General features: G+C 47.5%; 1 protein-coding gene across 7 annotated transcripts in view; it reads left to right on the top strand.

Moving 5' to 3' along the window:
* Positions 1-9,990, top strand: part of Tmcc3 (transmembrane and coiled-coil domain family 3) — a 152,263-nt gene extending 142,273 nt beyond the window's left edge. For all 7 annotated transcript variants that reach the window (XM_041667427.1, XM_041667418.1, XM_041667474.1 and 4 more), the window contains exons 3-4: positions 1,511-1,646; positions 5,777-9,990. In XM_041667427.1, coding sequence (XP_041523361.1) covers positions 1,511-1,646; positions 5,777-6,079 — 439 coding nt within the window. In that variant the 3' untranslated portion in view covers positions 6,080-9,990. The remainder of the gene's footprint in view (positions 1-1,510; positions 1,647-5,776) is intronic.
* The last annotated feature ends 3,014 nt before the right edge of the window (positions 9,991-13,004 follow it).

The raw sequence follows: 13,004 nt of genomic DNA, 5'->3' as shown, positions 1-13,004 counted from the left end.
CTGTGTTTCAAGCCACAGCTGGCTGAGAGTGCATTGACCTTAATTTCATCTAGATAGTTTGAGATAGAGTGTGTTTTGGACGCATGTCTTATCCCAAATCACAAATACTCACTTTGTGTGAGTTTTGGGCCGTCTTTGCTTTCACGTGTCCTGTGTTTTGTTTGTGATCCCGGCAATACAGTCACTGGGTGCGTTACCTAAGAAGCTTAAGAAGGCTTGCTTAGAACCATGATAACGTTTAGCACCCATGAAGCTAAACCTGAAGATAATCATTAAATCTGAATTAAGCCTTCACCTGCTTTTAAAAAAAAGTTTCTATCAGATGACCTACATAAGTATCTACCACTGGCCTGGACCGGTCATTCCAGGCTAAGACAGCCTCCCTAGATACTATCCCCTCTTTAAAGTAGGCAGGACAAAGTTTCAGATAAGACCCAAATCCTCTTCTCTGGGGTGGATGTGAGAAAGGAGCTCTCTTTCTCTCGCTTTTGGATTTTTGAATCTGCTAGTCCATAAGTCATCTATAATTTGTGATTAACTTAGTTTTTTTTAAAGATTTATTTATTTTTATTTTGTATGTATGAGTATTTTGCCTGAATGTATATCTTTTCACCATGTATGTGCAGTGCCCATGAGGCCAGAAGAGGGCATCAGATCCCCTAGAACTGAAGTTACAGACAGTTGTGAGCTGCCATGTGAATGCTGGGGTTTGAACCCCGGACCTCTGGAAGAGCAGCCAGTGCTCTTAACCACTGAGCCATCTCTCCAGCCCTTGGGGTTTAGTTCTTTATTAGCACGTAAAGTGAAGAGCTGAAAGGCATGTCAGGGTGTTTACTGTGAAGTGGCGGGATTGACCACGGGAATGGAAAACTTCATTCTTTTTCTCGTGGGCTGTGTGACCATGAGATCCCAGTTACTGGTGGGCAGGAGAAGGAGAAGCCACTGCAAACATGGCCGGTCCTGGCTGCACAGCCATCTCCTCGCTAGGGGCAGCTGCATCCTTTGCAGAATCTATCTGTCGTCATGGCAGCTCTTCCAGGTGCTGGTCTGGCATGGGTGAAAAAAAAATTAATTAAAATAAAAGTTTGATCTCAGTAAAACCTCAGAAATGAGGATATACAGTTACTACTGCAGAGACAAGCCAGGCGGTGCCTTTAATCCCAGCACAGATTAGGCAGAGGCAGGTGGATCTCTGTGAGTTCAAGGCCAGCCTCGTTTACAGAGTGAATGCCAGGACAAACTCCAAAGTTACATACAGAGAAACCCTGTGTCTTAAAAAAACAAAAAAATCAAGACTGCAGAGACAGGTTCCTTCTAGAATTGGGATTCAGGGGTAACCAAAATTGTGTTCCCCAGAAATAGACATACTCTTTCAGAAAGACAGTCCTCTGGGGAATGAAAACAAGCCAGGGTCCCCCTCAGACCAAAAAAAAAAAAAAAAGACATTTTTCTAGAACACACTGTTGGAATGCCTGTACAATGCGCTCATTTTGGCTCCTGTCTTTTCAAGGTATGAGAGGCTTGAGGACCAGCTTCACGACCTGACAGAGCTGCACCAGCACGAGACAGCCAACCTGAAGCAGGAGCTAGCCAGCGCAGAGGAGAAGGTGGCCTACCAGGCCTATGAACGCTCGAGGGACATCCAGGTATGGGCCCCTTCCCGGGTGAACCTTGGTGAAGGGTTTTCTTTTCCTGGCTTTAACTCATCAGGCAGACTAACTTGATACATTTCCCTTGTGCATGGGGAACGAGATGTCTTCTCCACACGGACATTTCTCGTCCACCTTCTAGCCCTCCTGACATGTATTAACAGTGTTTCTGAGATAATTTACCCTGTGCTCCTGTTGCCTAACCGAGTTGGCAAGTAGTTATCGCTGGCCTAATTCCGACACCACCAAAATGTGATGAAATGTCCAGTGTTAGGCAGCCCCGCCTTCAGGCTTCCTGTGTAGGCCAGGGGCGATCGAGAGCCGCCTTCCAGAGTACAGCTACCCCTGAAATCCAGTCCTGCTGCGCCCCACTAGCTGGGGTAGGAGGAGAGGGTGGGGGTGGCATCAGGCATTCTTGGGTAAACATGGGATTTGAGTCCCAGGTCTGTTATTTACCAGCTGTGGTTCTGAGCAAGCCTTGAGTCTCTTCTTTAAAGCAATTGATTTATATGTTGTAAGAATGGCAAACGTTCTACTGCCAGCGTTTACCTAAGTACTGTATGGGTTTCTTCCTCCTCCTCCTCCTCCCCCTCCTACTCCTTCTTCTTCTCTTCCTCCTCCTCCTCCTCCTCCTCCTCCTCCTCCTTCTTTTTCTTCTTCTCTTCCTCCTCCTCCTCCCCCTTCTCCCCTTCCTCCTCCTCCTCCTCCTACTCCTTCTTCTTCTTCTTCTCCTCTTCCTCCTCCTCCTCCTTCTCCTCCTCCTCCTCCTTCTCCTTCTCCCCCCTCCTCCCCCCTTCTTCTTCTATGTACTCAATAGCCCTTGGAGATCGCTTCTATTGTTGGCCTCTTTTCTCAGGTCTGGAGAACAAGGCACAAAGAGGCACAGTGACCTGAACAAGGCACGGCAAGTTGTCCCTTAGGACTGGCAGAGAAGGCTGGACTGAACAGGATAGGCAGGGCCCAGAAGGTTGACAGGAAGGGCTGAGTAGATCCACATAAAGTTTATGTCATAAGCAAAGGCCAACTGTGAGGCTTCCTCCCAGAGCCCCCAAGCTGCTGTGAAACAACCCAAGAACAAACAGGGAGAGTCTCGCTCAGTCTCACGTTTTCAGACTTTCTCTTTAGTGGGTATATGAGCGTCAGGAAGGCCATCCGCCCCCTGAATCACCCCCCACAGGGGAGAAGGCCAAAGCATAGAAGATGGCGTCTCTCCCCGGTGCGTGTGCTGCAATCCGGCTGCATGCCTTGTATTCTGCTCTGGTGGAGGCTGTGTTTGCTGATGCCAGAGGTCTGCTCGGACAGTTCTGGGAAGCAGGGCTTCAGAGCTGACAGGAGACCTTGTCCCTGGAGAGCAGAGGACCCTGGGGGACTGGCTATTCTCTGAGTGAAGAGCCTCAGCATCTCCACTGACTGGCCTGGGGAACTGAGCTATCGTCTATAGAGTCACTCTATTTAAAACATATTTTATTACGTTTACTCCTGTGTGTGTGTGTGTGTGTGTGTGTGTGTGTGTGTGTGTGTGTCACAGCACACGTATGATGATTACAGAACAACTCTGGGGTGTCAGTTCCTCTTTCTACCCGTGGTTCTCAGGAATCAAATTCAGTTCGGGCAGCAAGTGCTTTTAGCCACCGAGCCATCTCGCCAGCCCCGAGGCCATCCTACTTTCGAACAGGCCTGGGACATCCCGGGGTGGTGTCTAAACGTGTCGTTTCCTCACTTAGGAGACGGTTTGGGTTAACATTGTTCTCGTTTTTCTTAAGAAACTTATTCCGGGAGTGAGGAGGTCAGATCCAGGGAGGGGGTCCCCCAAAGGGAACTCTAACTTCAGAAGAGTTCATTTCAGCGTTCCCCAGCTCCGTCTCTAGTCAGAACTAGAAAGAGCTTCGGGATAAATGACAAAGGTCGCGGAGGCTCAAAGCGGGCTCTACTACTCGGTCTCTGTGTGAGCCTGGCCAAGTCAGTGCCGCGTGCCTCCGATGCCTCGTCTTCAAAAAGTCCAGAGGATCAAATAGAATCAGATATTTATTGTACCAGAATCTTCACCAGGCACATACTAAACAGCCAAGAAGTTAATGCTGCTATTCCTTTTTATCTTCCTGTTGAGTAGCAACATCCCCCAAAGGCTTTTAGTTATTGAACCTCTCCCGTTTCCCTTCATTGCTCATATCCTTGGTTCTTGTAAGTGGGCTTCCAACAGGGATGGGCTGCGTTGGTGCCTGTGGCGGGTGCCCACAGACCCACACAATTTCTGCTGTTCTTTTAGGTGATTGACCCTCCTGCCCCCTTTAAAGTCCTGAATATCCAGTTTAAACTACTGAAGAAAACCCCTTCCTCTGTCTTCATCTAAAACAAATTAAATACTGGACCAAGGATGTCCTAGCCATCGGCGGGGCTTATTATCTCTCGGTGCCGTGGACAGATGGCCTTATAATTCACTTACCTAATTTTCTTGTATTTTTCTTTTAGTAAAAAAATCAGTAGCAGTTCTAAGATGAATTCTAAGATTAGTCTAAGGAGATGTGGACTTCTCTACCGTAAACTGAGTGAAAGAGCCGAAAATGACAGCCCTCTGTCTTGGTCTCTCACCCTTTCATGCCATGCCTAAAATGGAAAAAAAAAAAACAAACCTGGGCCCCACAGCTGAAAGCAAGCCCTCCCTCCCGCACATGCCCGTTAGTGCCGACAGCCAGCTCCGTTTAAATGTGAAGAGCTGAAAAAGTTGTATCCTCTGGTCGGGAGCCTAGTATAATGAAAGTTGCTATAGTAACGGAGAACCCTGTTCTTTGGCCCAGAGAGTATATTCAAGCAGGAGAAAAGCAAATCAATGTTGGAGCCATTATACTTGCTTAATGCCCGGAAAGGTGACCGGACCCAGCTGCACAAGCACATTGGGCAAATGATTGCAGCTGCGCTGGTGGAGGTGCGGGCAGGCCACACCGCCTCTCGTGAGGTTCTTTGTTCTCCAGGGGCCCAGGCTTTCCTCTGGAAACTGACATCCTGGTCCTGGCAGCCAGCCAGGCTCTTCTACCAGGATATGGCCCCTGCCACACACAACACTACTCTGTTCCGAGGTGGACGATGAGGGCAAGATGGGCTTAGCCCCTGTCTAGATGCAACCTATGTGCCTCCCAGCTGTGCAGGAAGGCTGGCTGGAGACTTGCTGGCTCAGGGAGGGCTGCTGAGACCTCTGAGATACATGGTCCATCTGCAGGTGAAGAGCGGGGATGCTTAAGTGTTTCCAGTGATATATACTGCGTGGACAAAGTCCCCCAGCATTTTCAGAACCCGGAAGTAATCAGTTTGACCAGCGCCTTGTGTGAAGGCAGGAGAAGATGAACGAGCACGGGCTAAGCAAGTTTTGGGAACATGTTATGAAAAGAGGTGTCAGAGATGTGTATCTTTCAAAGGTCACTTGGGCTATTACGGGAATGTGAGTTGTGGAACACAGGGGTGTGAAATTCACACAGGTCAAAGCCCGGCAAGCAAGAGGTCCTGGCGACTCTGGAATGGAGATTGTGTGAGAGAAAAATGGATTAAGATAGATATTTGGGCACTGTATTGGTAGAGCCAGCTGATGGATGGACAAGAGACAAGTCAATGGGTGCTCTTGAGCGTCTGTCCTAAGAGTTAGCGGTGTTCAGACGCAGCTCCACCCCTTCTCCGTTTGTCCCCGAGAGTGCCCACAGATGCCCTTATTTTATGTCACTTTATCTCCTATATAAGTGTAGCGAAATAGAAATGGCAGGGTCTGATAGCGTGGGACTCTAACCTCAGATCCCAGCACTTGGGAAAGTTGAGGCAGGAGCATTAGAAATTTAAGTCCAGGTTGGGCTACTTCCCAAGAGACCTTGCACCAAAAAAATAAAATATAAAAGCAGATCACCGTAACTGCTGACTTATGATGTTTTATGGGTGCATATATGTGTGTCCACCACCCATGACAGGGTAAAGGGGGTCTTGGGATTCCTGTCTCATACCTCTGTCTCTCACCATCAGTTTGGAGACTTGAAACCGCCTAGGCACTAGGTGTTGTGAGCCGGGGCTTCCAGCACATCTGGGCGTGTGTTCCCACAAGGCCTGCGATTCCAACGGTATTTGATTCCTTGCTGTCCTCTTGCCTGCAGGAAGCCCTGGAAACTTGCCAGACACGCATCTCTAAGCTGGAATTGCATCAGCAGGAGCAGCAGACCCTGCAGACGGATGCCGTGAACGCCAAGGTGCTGCTGGGGAAATGCATCAACGTGGTTCTGGCCTTCATGACCGTCATCCTGGTGTGCGTGTCCACCCTGGCCAAGTTCGTCGCGCCCATGATGAAGAGCCGCTTCCACATCCTTGGCACCTTCTTCGCTGTGACTCTCCTGGCAATATTTTGTAAAAACTGGGACCATATTTTGTGTGCCATAGAGAGGATAATAATCCCGAGATGAGCCGCTGGTTCCCGCCTTCACATCCTCTCAAGTTCTTATTTTGAAGAAAACTCTGTTGCAGACTACCAAATTCCTGAATGAACGGCTGTGCCAAAGATGGTGAGAAGGACTGAAGCCGTGTGCTGTAAATAATTAGCGTCTCCTAACCCGGTAGCAGCTGCCAACGCAGTCCCTGTACGTGGTTAACACAAAACTGCCCCCAGAGTTCTCCCCACATCGCTCACGGCCTTAATCAGAGCAGATCTCCAGCCCACCTGGCGAGCTGGGCAAGGTAGAGCCCCATTCACTGAGCGCTTGGCACCAAGAGCGACCCAGAGGAACGGGCCTCTCTGTGTTTCCCATGGATCTCTGTCACATTGAGCTTCGTGATTGCTAGCAGCTGTGTGCTCTCTGAGCCCCACAAACAGCAAGGATATGGCAGGACTTGGGGAAGTGAGGAAGCATAAGTTATCGACAGTGTTGAGCTCTTGTTGTGAGGGGTGGGGTCTGTGGAAGCTCAGTCAGTCTCTCTGTGATCTATCCCACTTGCCCACGGGTGGCGCTGCGTCCTGTTATGTGCCCCGTGTTCACATTGGTCAATTGCGTATGTCCCTGTACCGTGCAAATCTTATCGCTGCTTCTCCGGCAGAAATCTGCCTAACCAGTAGCCCCGCACTTTACACAGTAGACACTAGGATTTACAAATGGGCTAACCTCTTCTGCCCAGGGAAACACACACCCGATTTCATCTCACCTGGCTAGCAGGGCCCTGCCCTCGGAGCCTTCGGCCCGTGCTTTTGTCCAACTGCGGCCCTGATAGCTCGGGGTGCCGCGAGCATCCCTGGGAGGCTCATGCCCAATCTGGTGATGGTTAGCTATGATAAATCCCCTTAGAGGATGGCATGCACTTTTCGTGATTCACTTTGCTCTCAGGTCTGCAGAGATCAGAGTCCAGGGAACGAAAACAAACGACGCTCATGTCGCTAGGTGTTATTTTTCTTGAAGACCACAAAATCAAACTTCACACATCATATGTGTGCCGAGGCCAGACCCTGGGGGCCTGAGAGGGATGCGAACTCTTGGTCTGATCAGTTGGTGGCCAGGCGAGTGGGAGCCCTTTACCCAGATGAAGTCAGGAGGGCCCACTTAGGGGTGTGAAGGGCAGCGAGAATTAGGTCCATTGTTAAGCTTAGTTGCTGCCGTCTGTCTTGTAGGCACATAGTAGGACAAGTTCTGAGGTCACAGGATAAATGCCCTGCCAGTGAGCAGAAAACATGCAAGAGCCGCTGCATTCGGTGGCTGCCGTTTACTGATGAAGCACAAAGAGGAGAGAGAAGGTTGTACTGGATGCTGCCAGCCAGTCCTGGTCCTCCCACCACTCCTGCCAAAGGTGTAAAGATGCCATTAAATGTTTACTTTCTTCCAGAAGATGTTCTCCAAGATCTACAAATCACCGCTTGCAAATGGCTGTTCTTAGGGACGTTCTCGGGGTGGTGGGGGTGCGTAAAAGCGTGCGGCAGTTTAATACAAGCCCGGCTTCTGTGAGTGGGACTCGTAGAACTCCAGCCTTTGCCCCCCCACACCCAACTTTTAAATAAATAATTAGAAAATTCACAAAGTATTTAACCATCACCCTAACTGATTCCAGAGTTAAGCTTTTTAAAAAGTAATAAAAAATCATGTAGAGACTTGGAAACCAGGGATGGGGGAGTTCCCAGCCCCACTCCCATCCATGACTGTGTCCCCACACAGGACAGATGGAGGTTTCTAGTCCAAGCAGGGAGAAAGAGAGAACCATAACCTTCCTTGATTCTTGTATTTTAATGGCCTGCTCCCTTACCTGGAGGCATCAGACTCCCTCTGTCTACACTTCGAAGCAAGCTGGGCCGTGCGCGTCCCCCATTGTCGTTTGTCAATATTTCCCCATGGCACCTACAACATGTCAGGGCCTGGGGTGGCTCTGAGTGCTGCTAGTAGTTTATAGAAACAGTATGAATCCAGTCTTGGAGGCTTAGTTAGGTCTCCAGGGGAACCCAGGGAGAGCAGGCTTGTTCTCACGCCGGCACACACCCCACCCCTGCACAGCCTAGCAGGACTCTCTTGATAGACACTCTCAGACCCCTGAGGGAGTAGAGAGGGAAGTTAGAGCCAGCACACTCCACGCCCTTCAGTCTGAGCTTTGGGTAGAATCTGTCAGAAATGGGCACTGTCCTGAACTAATGGAGTGGGGGCAGGGGACACGGGGCACCCAAATCATCATGGACTCCTAAAGAATTCATTGAATTCCATTGGCTCCAACTAATTCTCAAATCGCTGTCTTTACCTGGGTATGCCCAGCCCAGATGACGCCCTTGCTTTGGTCTTATGGAAGGTTCATGAAGCGTTTTATTTTTTTAGGAAGATTGCCGAGTTCAAGGAGACTTTGATCGGGCAGTGCATTATTCTCTTAAGGGCTATAACCCCGCTTTTGCTCTCTTGAACACACCGCGTCCACACTGAAGAAATGAATTGTATAAATACACAACTAGAGACAATGGCACAACTGTGACTTACCTTGGGACTGGGACTGATTCCCAATTGAGTCAGCCAGTCTTGTTTTGCACTTTACGTCGGTAATAAACATCTCACGTATTTCTCGGGGGGAGGGAACTATTTGGGATAGCTCCTTTAAGGGACACTGGCGAGGCATTCCAGATGCTGGACTCTGGATCTTTGGTGACATTATCACGATCGATCACCAGTGTCGTGATTACCGAGGACAAACAGAACTTAAACGCTTTAAGGATGGCAAATATGAAAAATGGTCCCTCTGTGGGTTTTGAATTTTTTTTTGAGCTCATATTTTGTATATGATTAATCTGGAACAATCCCCCCCCAAAAAAAAATTGACGTATCAATGAAAGTACTCTCACTGATTTTTTTTTTTTTTTTTTTTTTTACTGTGAATACAGCAGCCCCCATCCCAAGCTCCTGGTTTGTGGATTAGTAGTGTTCAGGTCTCCTGTCGGCTGCCGTCATTCACATTAACACCCTGGCACTCTTGTTTTTTTACTGAAGGATTGCCCTCTGTGTGTACTAACTGCCCTGCCTCTGACAGCAGGCTTCAATACAGGTCGGAATGAGCTGAGGGAGCTAGTTTGCCCCCCACACACACAAGCAACTAATTACTTTTGTTCTTGGGGGTTGAATTCGACATGCCAAATTATTTTGTGTTGTATGGGAATGGAGAGTGTTGTTATTTTGCTTTAGTGTTGAATCCAGATCTAATGGTTTGGTTTTGGAAGAACACGTATGCTTATTGAGAAGAATGAGTGTGGTTTAACAACCTAACTTGCATGTTTCCTTACTTTTGACCTTGGGCTGGGGAAATGACTACAGGTTTATGTGAAGCTAGCAGGTAATTTTTAAGGGGTCTAAATAGACAGATTACAGAAAACAATCAGATTGGCCAGTTTGTATCGAAAATAAAGAGCTTTAAAAAAATGTGTCAATGACAGGAGCTGGGTAACTTGTTAGAAATAAAGCAAAAATTCCATTTTCTGGCTGTGGATTCGGTTCTCTGCTGAAAGAGGCCGGAAGAGGTGTGACACCTTGCGTGTTTGAGGGTGGTCTACATGTTGCCCTTCCCGTATATTTAAAGCATGTCTACTGTGTTTGTCCTAAAAGAAATATTTCAACTAATTGTGCTCTGTGTTTAAGATACGCTGGGGCCGTAGCAGCAACCCTGACAGTCAGGGTTGCTGATCGTAACCTCCACTGCAGAATTCCCGTCTTGTGGGAATGCTACATAGTCCCGTATCTGCCGAAAATTGTAATTTCTCTGTAGATCTTCCCTCATGGTGATGTCACCAATGAATTCAAAGCAGGTGCCATTATTTTTTAAACACTTGATGTTTGCTTTGGTGTTGAATAAAAGAACTAGATTTCTTAAATTTTCACACTTGTCAGAGCCCATGTCTGTAGTGTGTGTATGTTTGTATGTGTGTGTGTGTGTGTGAGAGAGAGAGAGAGAGAGAGAGAGCATGCATGTGCACACACGTGTATGTAAAATAAATTTATAATAGACTCTTAAAAAGCAGCTTTAGATTTAAGGGAAAACTGATCAAGCTGTGTAAAGATATCTCTTGAATATCCTGCCCCTACTTACGCACCCTCATTCCCCAGGATCAACATCCTCCACAAAGCGGTACCTTTTATTTTCAATGTGTATGCATGAGTGTTTTGCCTGCATAGATATGTACACTGTACGTGTGCCTGGTGCACACAGAGGTCAGAAAGGCATGTCTGATCTCCTGGAACTGGAGTTACAGATGGCTGTAAGCTACCATGTGGGTGCCGGGATTCAAACCCAAGTTCTCTGTGACAAGAACCACAGTGCTCTAAACCACTGAACCAACTCTCCAGACCTCAGCATGGTACGTTTGGTACCAGCTGAGGAACCAGCATTGTTCCATCATAATCACCCAGAGTCATCATTCCTATGAGGGATATTCTTGGTTTCATTCTATGGGGTTAGACAAATACATAAGGGCATATATTAATTGTTGTAGCATTATACACAATGGTTTCATGCCTCAAAACATCCTGTGTCTTACCTATTTATCTACCCCTATAGTTAACTTTAAAACTAGTCTCCATTGCCTTCTGTAGAAAGTTGGTGTCTCGGGGTTTCTACTGCTGCAACAAAGACCATGACAAAAGAGCAAGTTGGGGAGGAAAGGGTTTATTTGGCTTACACTTCAGCATTGCTGTTCATCACTGAAGGAAGTCAGGACAGGAACTCACACAGGGCAGGATCCCAGAGTCTGGAGCTGATGACAGAGACCATCAGGGGAGCTGCTTACTGGCTTGTTCCCATGGCTTCTCCAACTCCCACCTTTTTGTAGAAAAAAACCTGGGATCAACAGCCCAGATATGGCGCCACCCACCATGGGCTGGGTCCTCCCCCATTGATGACTAAATAAGAAAATCCCTTACAGCTGGATCTGAAAAAGGCATTTCTTCAGCCGAGGCTCCTTCCTCTGATGACTCTCGCTTGTGTTAAGTGGACACACAAAACCAGCCAGTACAACACAAACACTACAGTCACGTTTGGCCTATTCAGTTGTGGTTGTAGTCCGATAAGTGAATTTGGGTAATTGGGTATCTGAATCTGTATGGTAGAGTTCTTGTATTTCAAGAGAGAAAACTCACTGTGCCTGGGTCCAAGGTGCAGTTCTGCCAAACCCTGGGTCCACATTGGTTTATTGTGGTTGATGCTGATGTATGGCCCGTTTCTGGAGCTCAAGGGGAGGGGGTGATTACTCAGTCAGTAGTTGGAGTACTAGGACATCTTAGTGTTGTGGAGAGAGGAAGTGGTGACTGGGGAACCAAGTCCACATGAACTGGACCGAGGAGGACAGGAATGATGTGGGGGACGCCAGCTGAGTTGTGCACAGTGTCAGAAATGCTGAGACGGAGCAGATCCCTCTGCCTTGAGCAATTTACTCTCAGGGCTTCTTGTTGCAGGGGCATTGGTTCTTTGCAAGAGCCACTTTGATAGTGCGTGAACTCAGCTGGGCTGGTGATGTTGGTTTCGTTAACCCCCGTCCTATGCATGACTAGAGCTCAGATGTAGGCACTTCTTCCAAGGTCATAACCTGGGAAGGAGGAAGTTAGGATGCTGCCTTGGCCTCTCTATAGTCCTGCTCTTTTGGCTCCCTATTTCCAGGCAACTTTCTCCACTGTTCACCCTTCCTGAAACCTATACAAACAAAACCACTAGAATTCCTGCATGACTCTAAAACTCTGAGAGATCAGTCCATTCTCTGTCCTGCACAATTCTCTGACTCTAGAGTCCACAGAGGCAAAACCGTTATTTTGGTGCTGCTGTAATTTGATGTCTAAAGTTAGAAATCTAGGAAATAGAAGAGGATGCTATCAAGATGGGTGGTTGTGTGTGTAGCCCAATATATTCTTAGTCTATATTTCCTAGAAAAAAAAATAAGTGGGGGGGGGGACTTCAATCTTTGATTTCCAGCTAATACTGAACCTGCTAAAGAATAAAGCACTATCTTCTGGTTTTATTATGTCCAGGTTTCATTTCTGTGGCATCAATAAAATACTTCCAACAAAAAGCAATGTAGGGTGCTGGTAGAAGTACGAAGTTGTATAGCTGCTTTGGAAATCAGTATGGCAGTTTCTCAGAAAATTGGGAATCAATCTACCTCAAGACCGAGCAATACCACTCTTGGGTATGTACCCAAAGGATACATACTCATACTGCAAGGACATTTGCTCAACTCTGTTCATAGCAGCATTATTCATAATAGCCAGAACCTGGAAAAAAAAACCTAGATGACCCTTGACCAAAGAATGGATAAGGAAAATGTGGTATGGTACATTTACACAATGGAGTACTACTTAGCAGTAGTAGGAAAAAAAATGATGTCTTGGAATTTGCAGGCAAATGAATGGAACTAGAAAAAAAAAACATTCTGAGTGAGGTAACCTAGACCCAGAAAGGCAAACATGGTATGCACTCACTCATAAGTGGATATCAGACATAAACTAAAGGCCAACCAGCTTACAGTCCACAACCCCAGAGAAGCTAGGTAACAAGGAGGATCCTAAGAGAGATGTACGTGGATCCCTCTGGGAAGGGGAAATGGATAAGATCTCCTGAGTAAATTGGGAATGTTGAGGGAGAAGAGGAGGAATGAAGGGGAGGGAGGAAGAAAAAGGGGAAGGGGAAAAGGGGAGGAGAACATGAGGAACTAGGATGGTCTAGTTGGGGAAAGGAGAGAGAGGGAGAGCAAGGAAAGAGATATCTCCATAGAGGGAACCATTTGGGGTTAGGGAGAAATGTGGCACTAGGGAAATTCCCAGGAATCCACAAGGATGACCCCAGCTAAGACTCTAAGCAATAGTGAAGAGGGGGCCCGAACTGGCCTTCCCCTGTAATCAG

This window comes from Microtus oregoni, unplaced genomic scaffold (genome assembly GCF_018167655.1).
Source record: "Microtus oregoni isolate MIOR12 unplaced genomic scaffold, Mior012 000001F_ref0000356, whole genome shotgun sequence".
Taxonomy (NCBI): Eukaryota; Metazoa; Chordata; class Mammalia; order Rodentia; family Cricetidae; genus Microtus; species Microtus oregoni.
The sequence above is the reverse complement of the archived record's forward strand: the minus strand, read 5'-3'. Positions and strand labels throughout refer to the sequence as shown.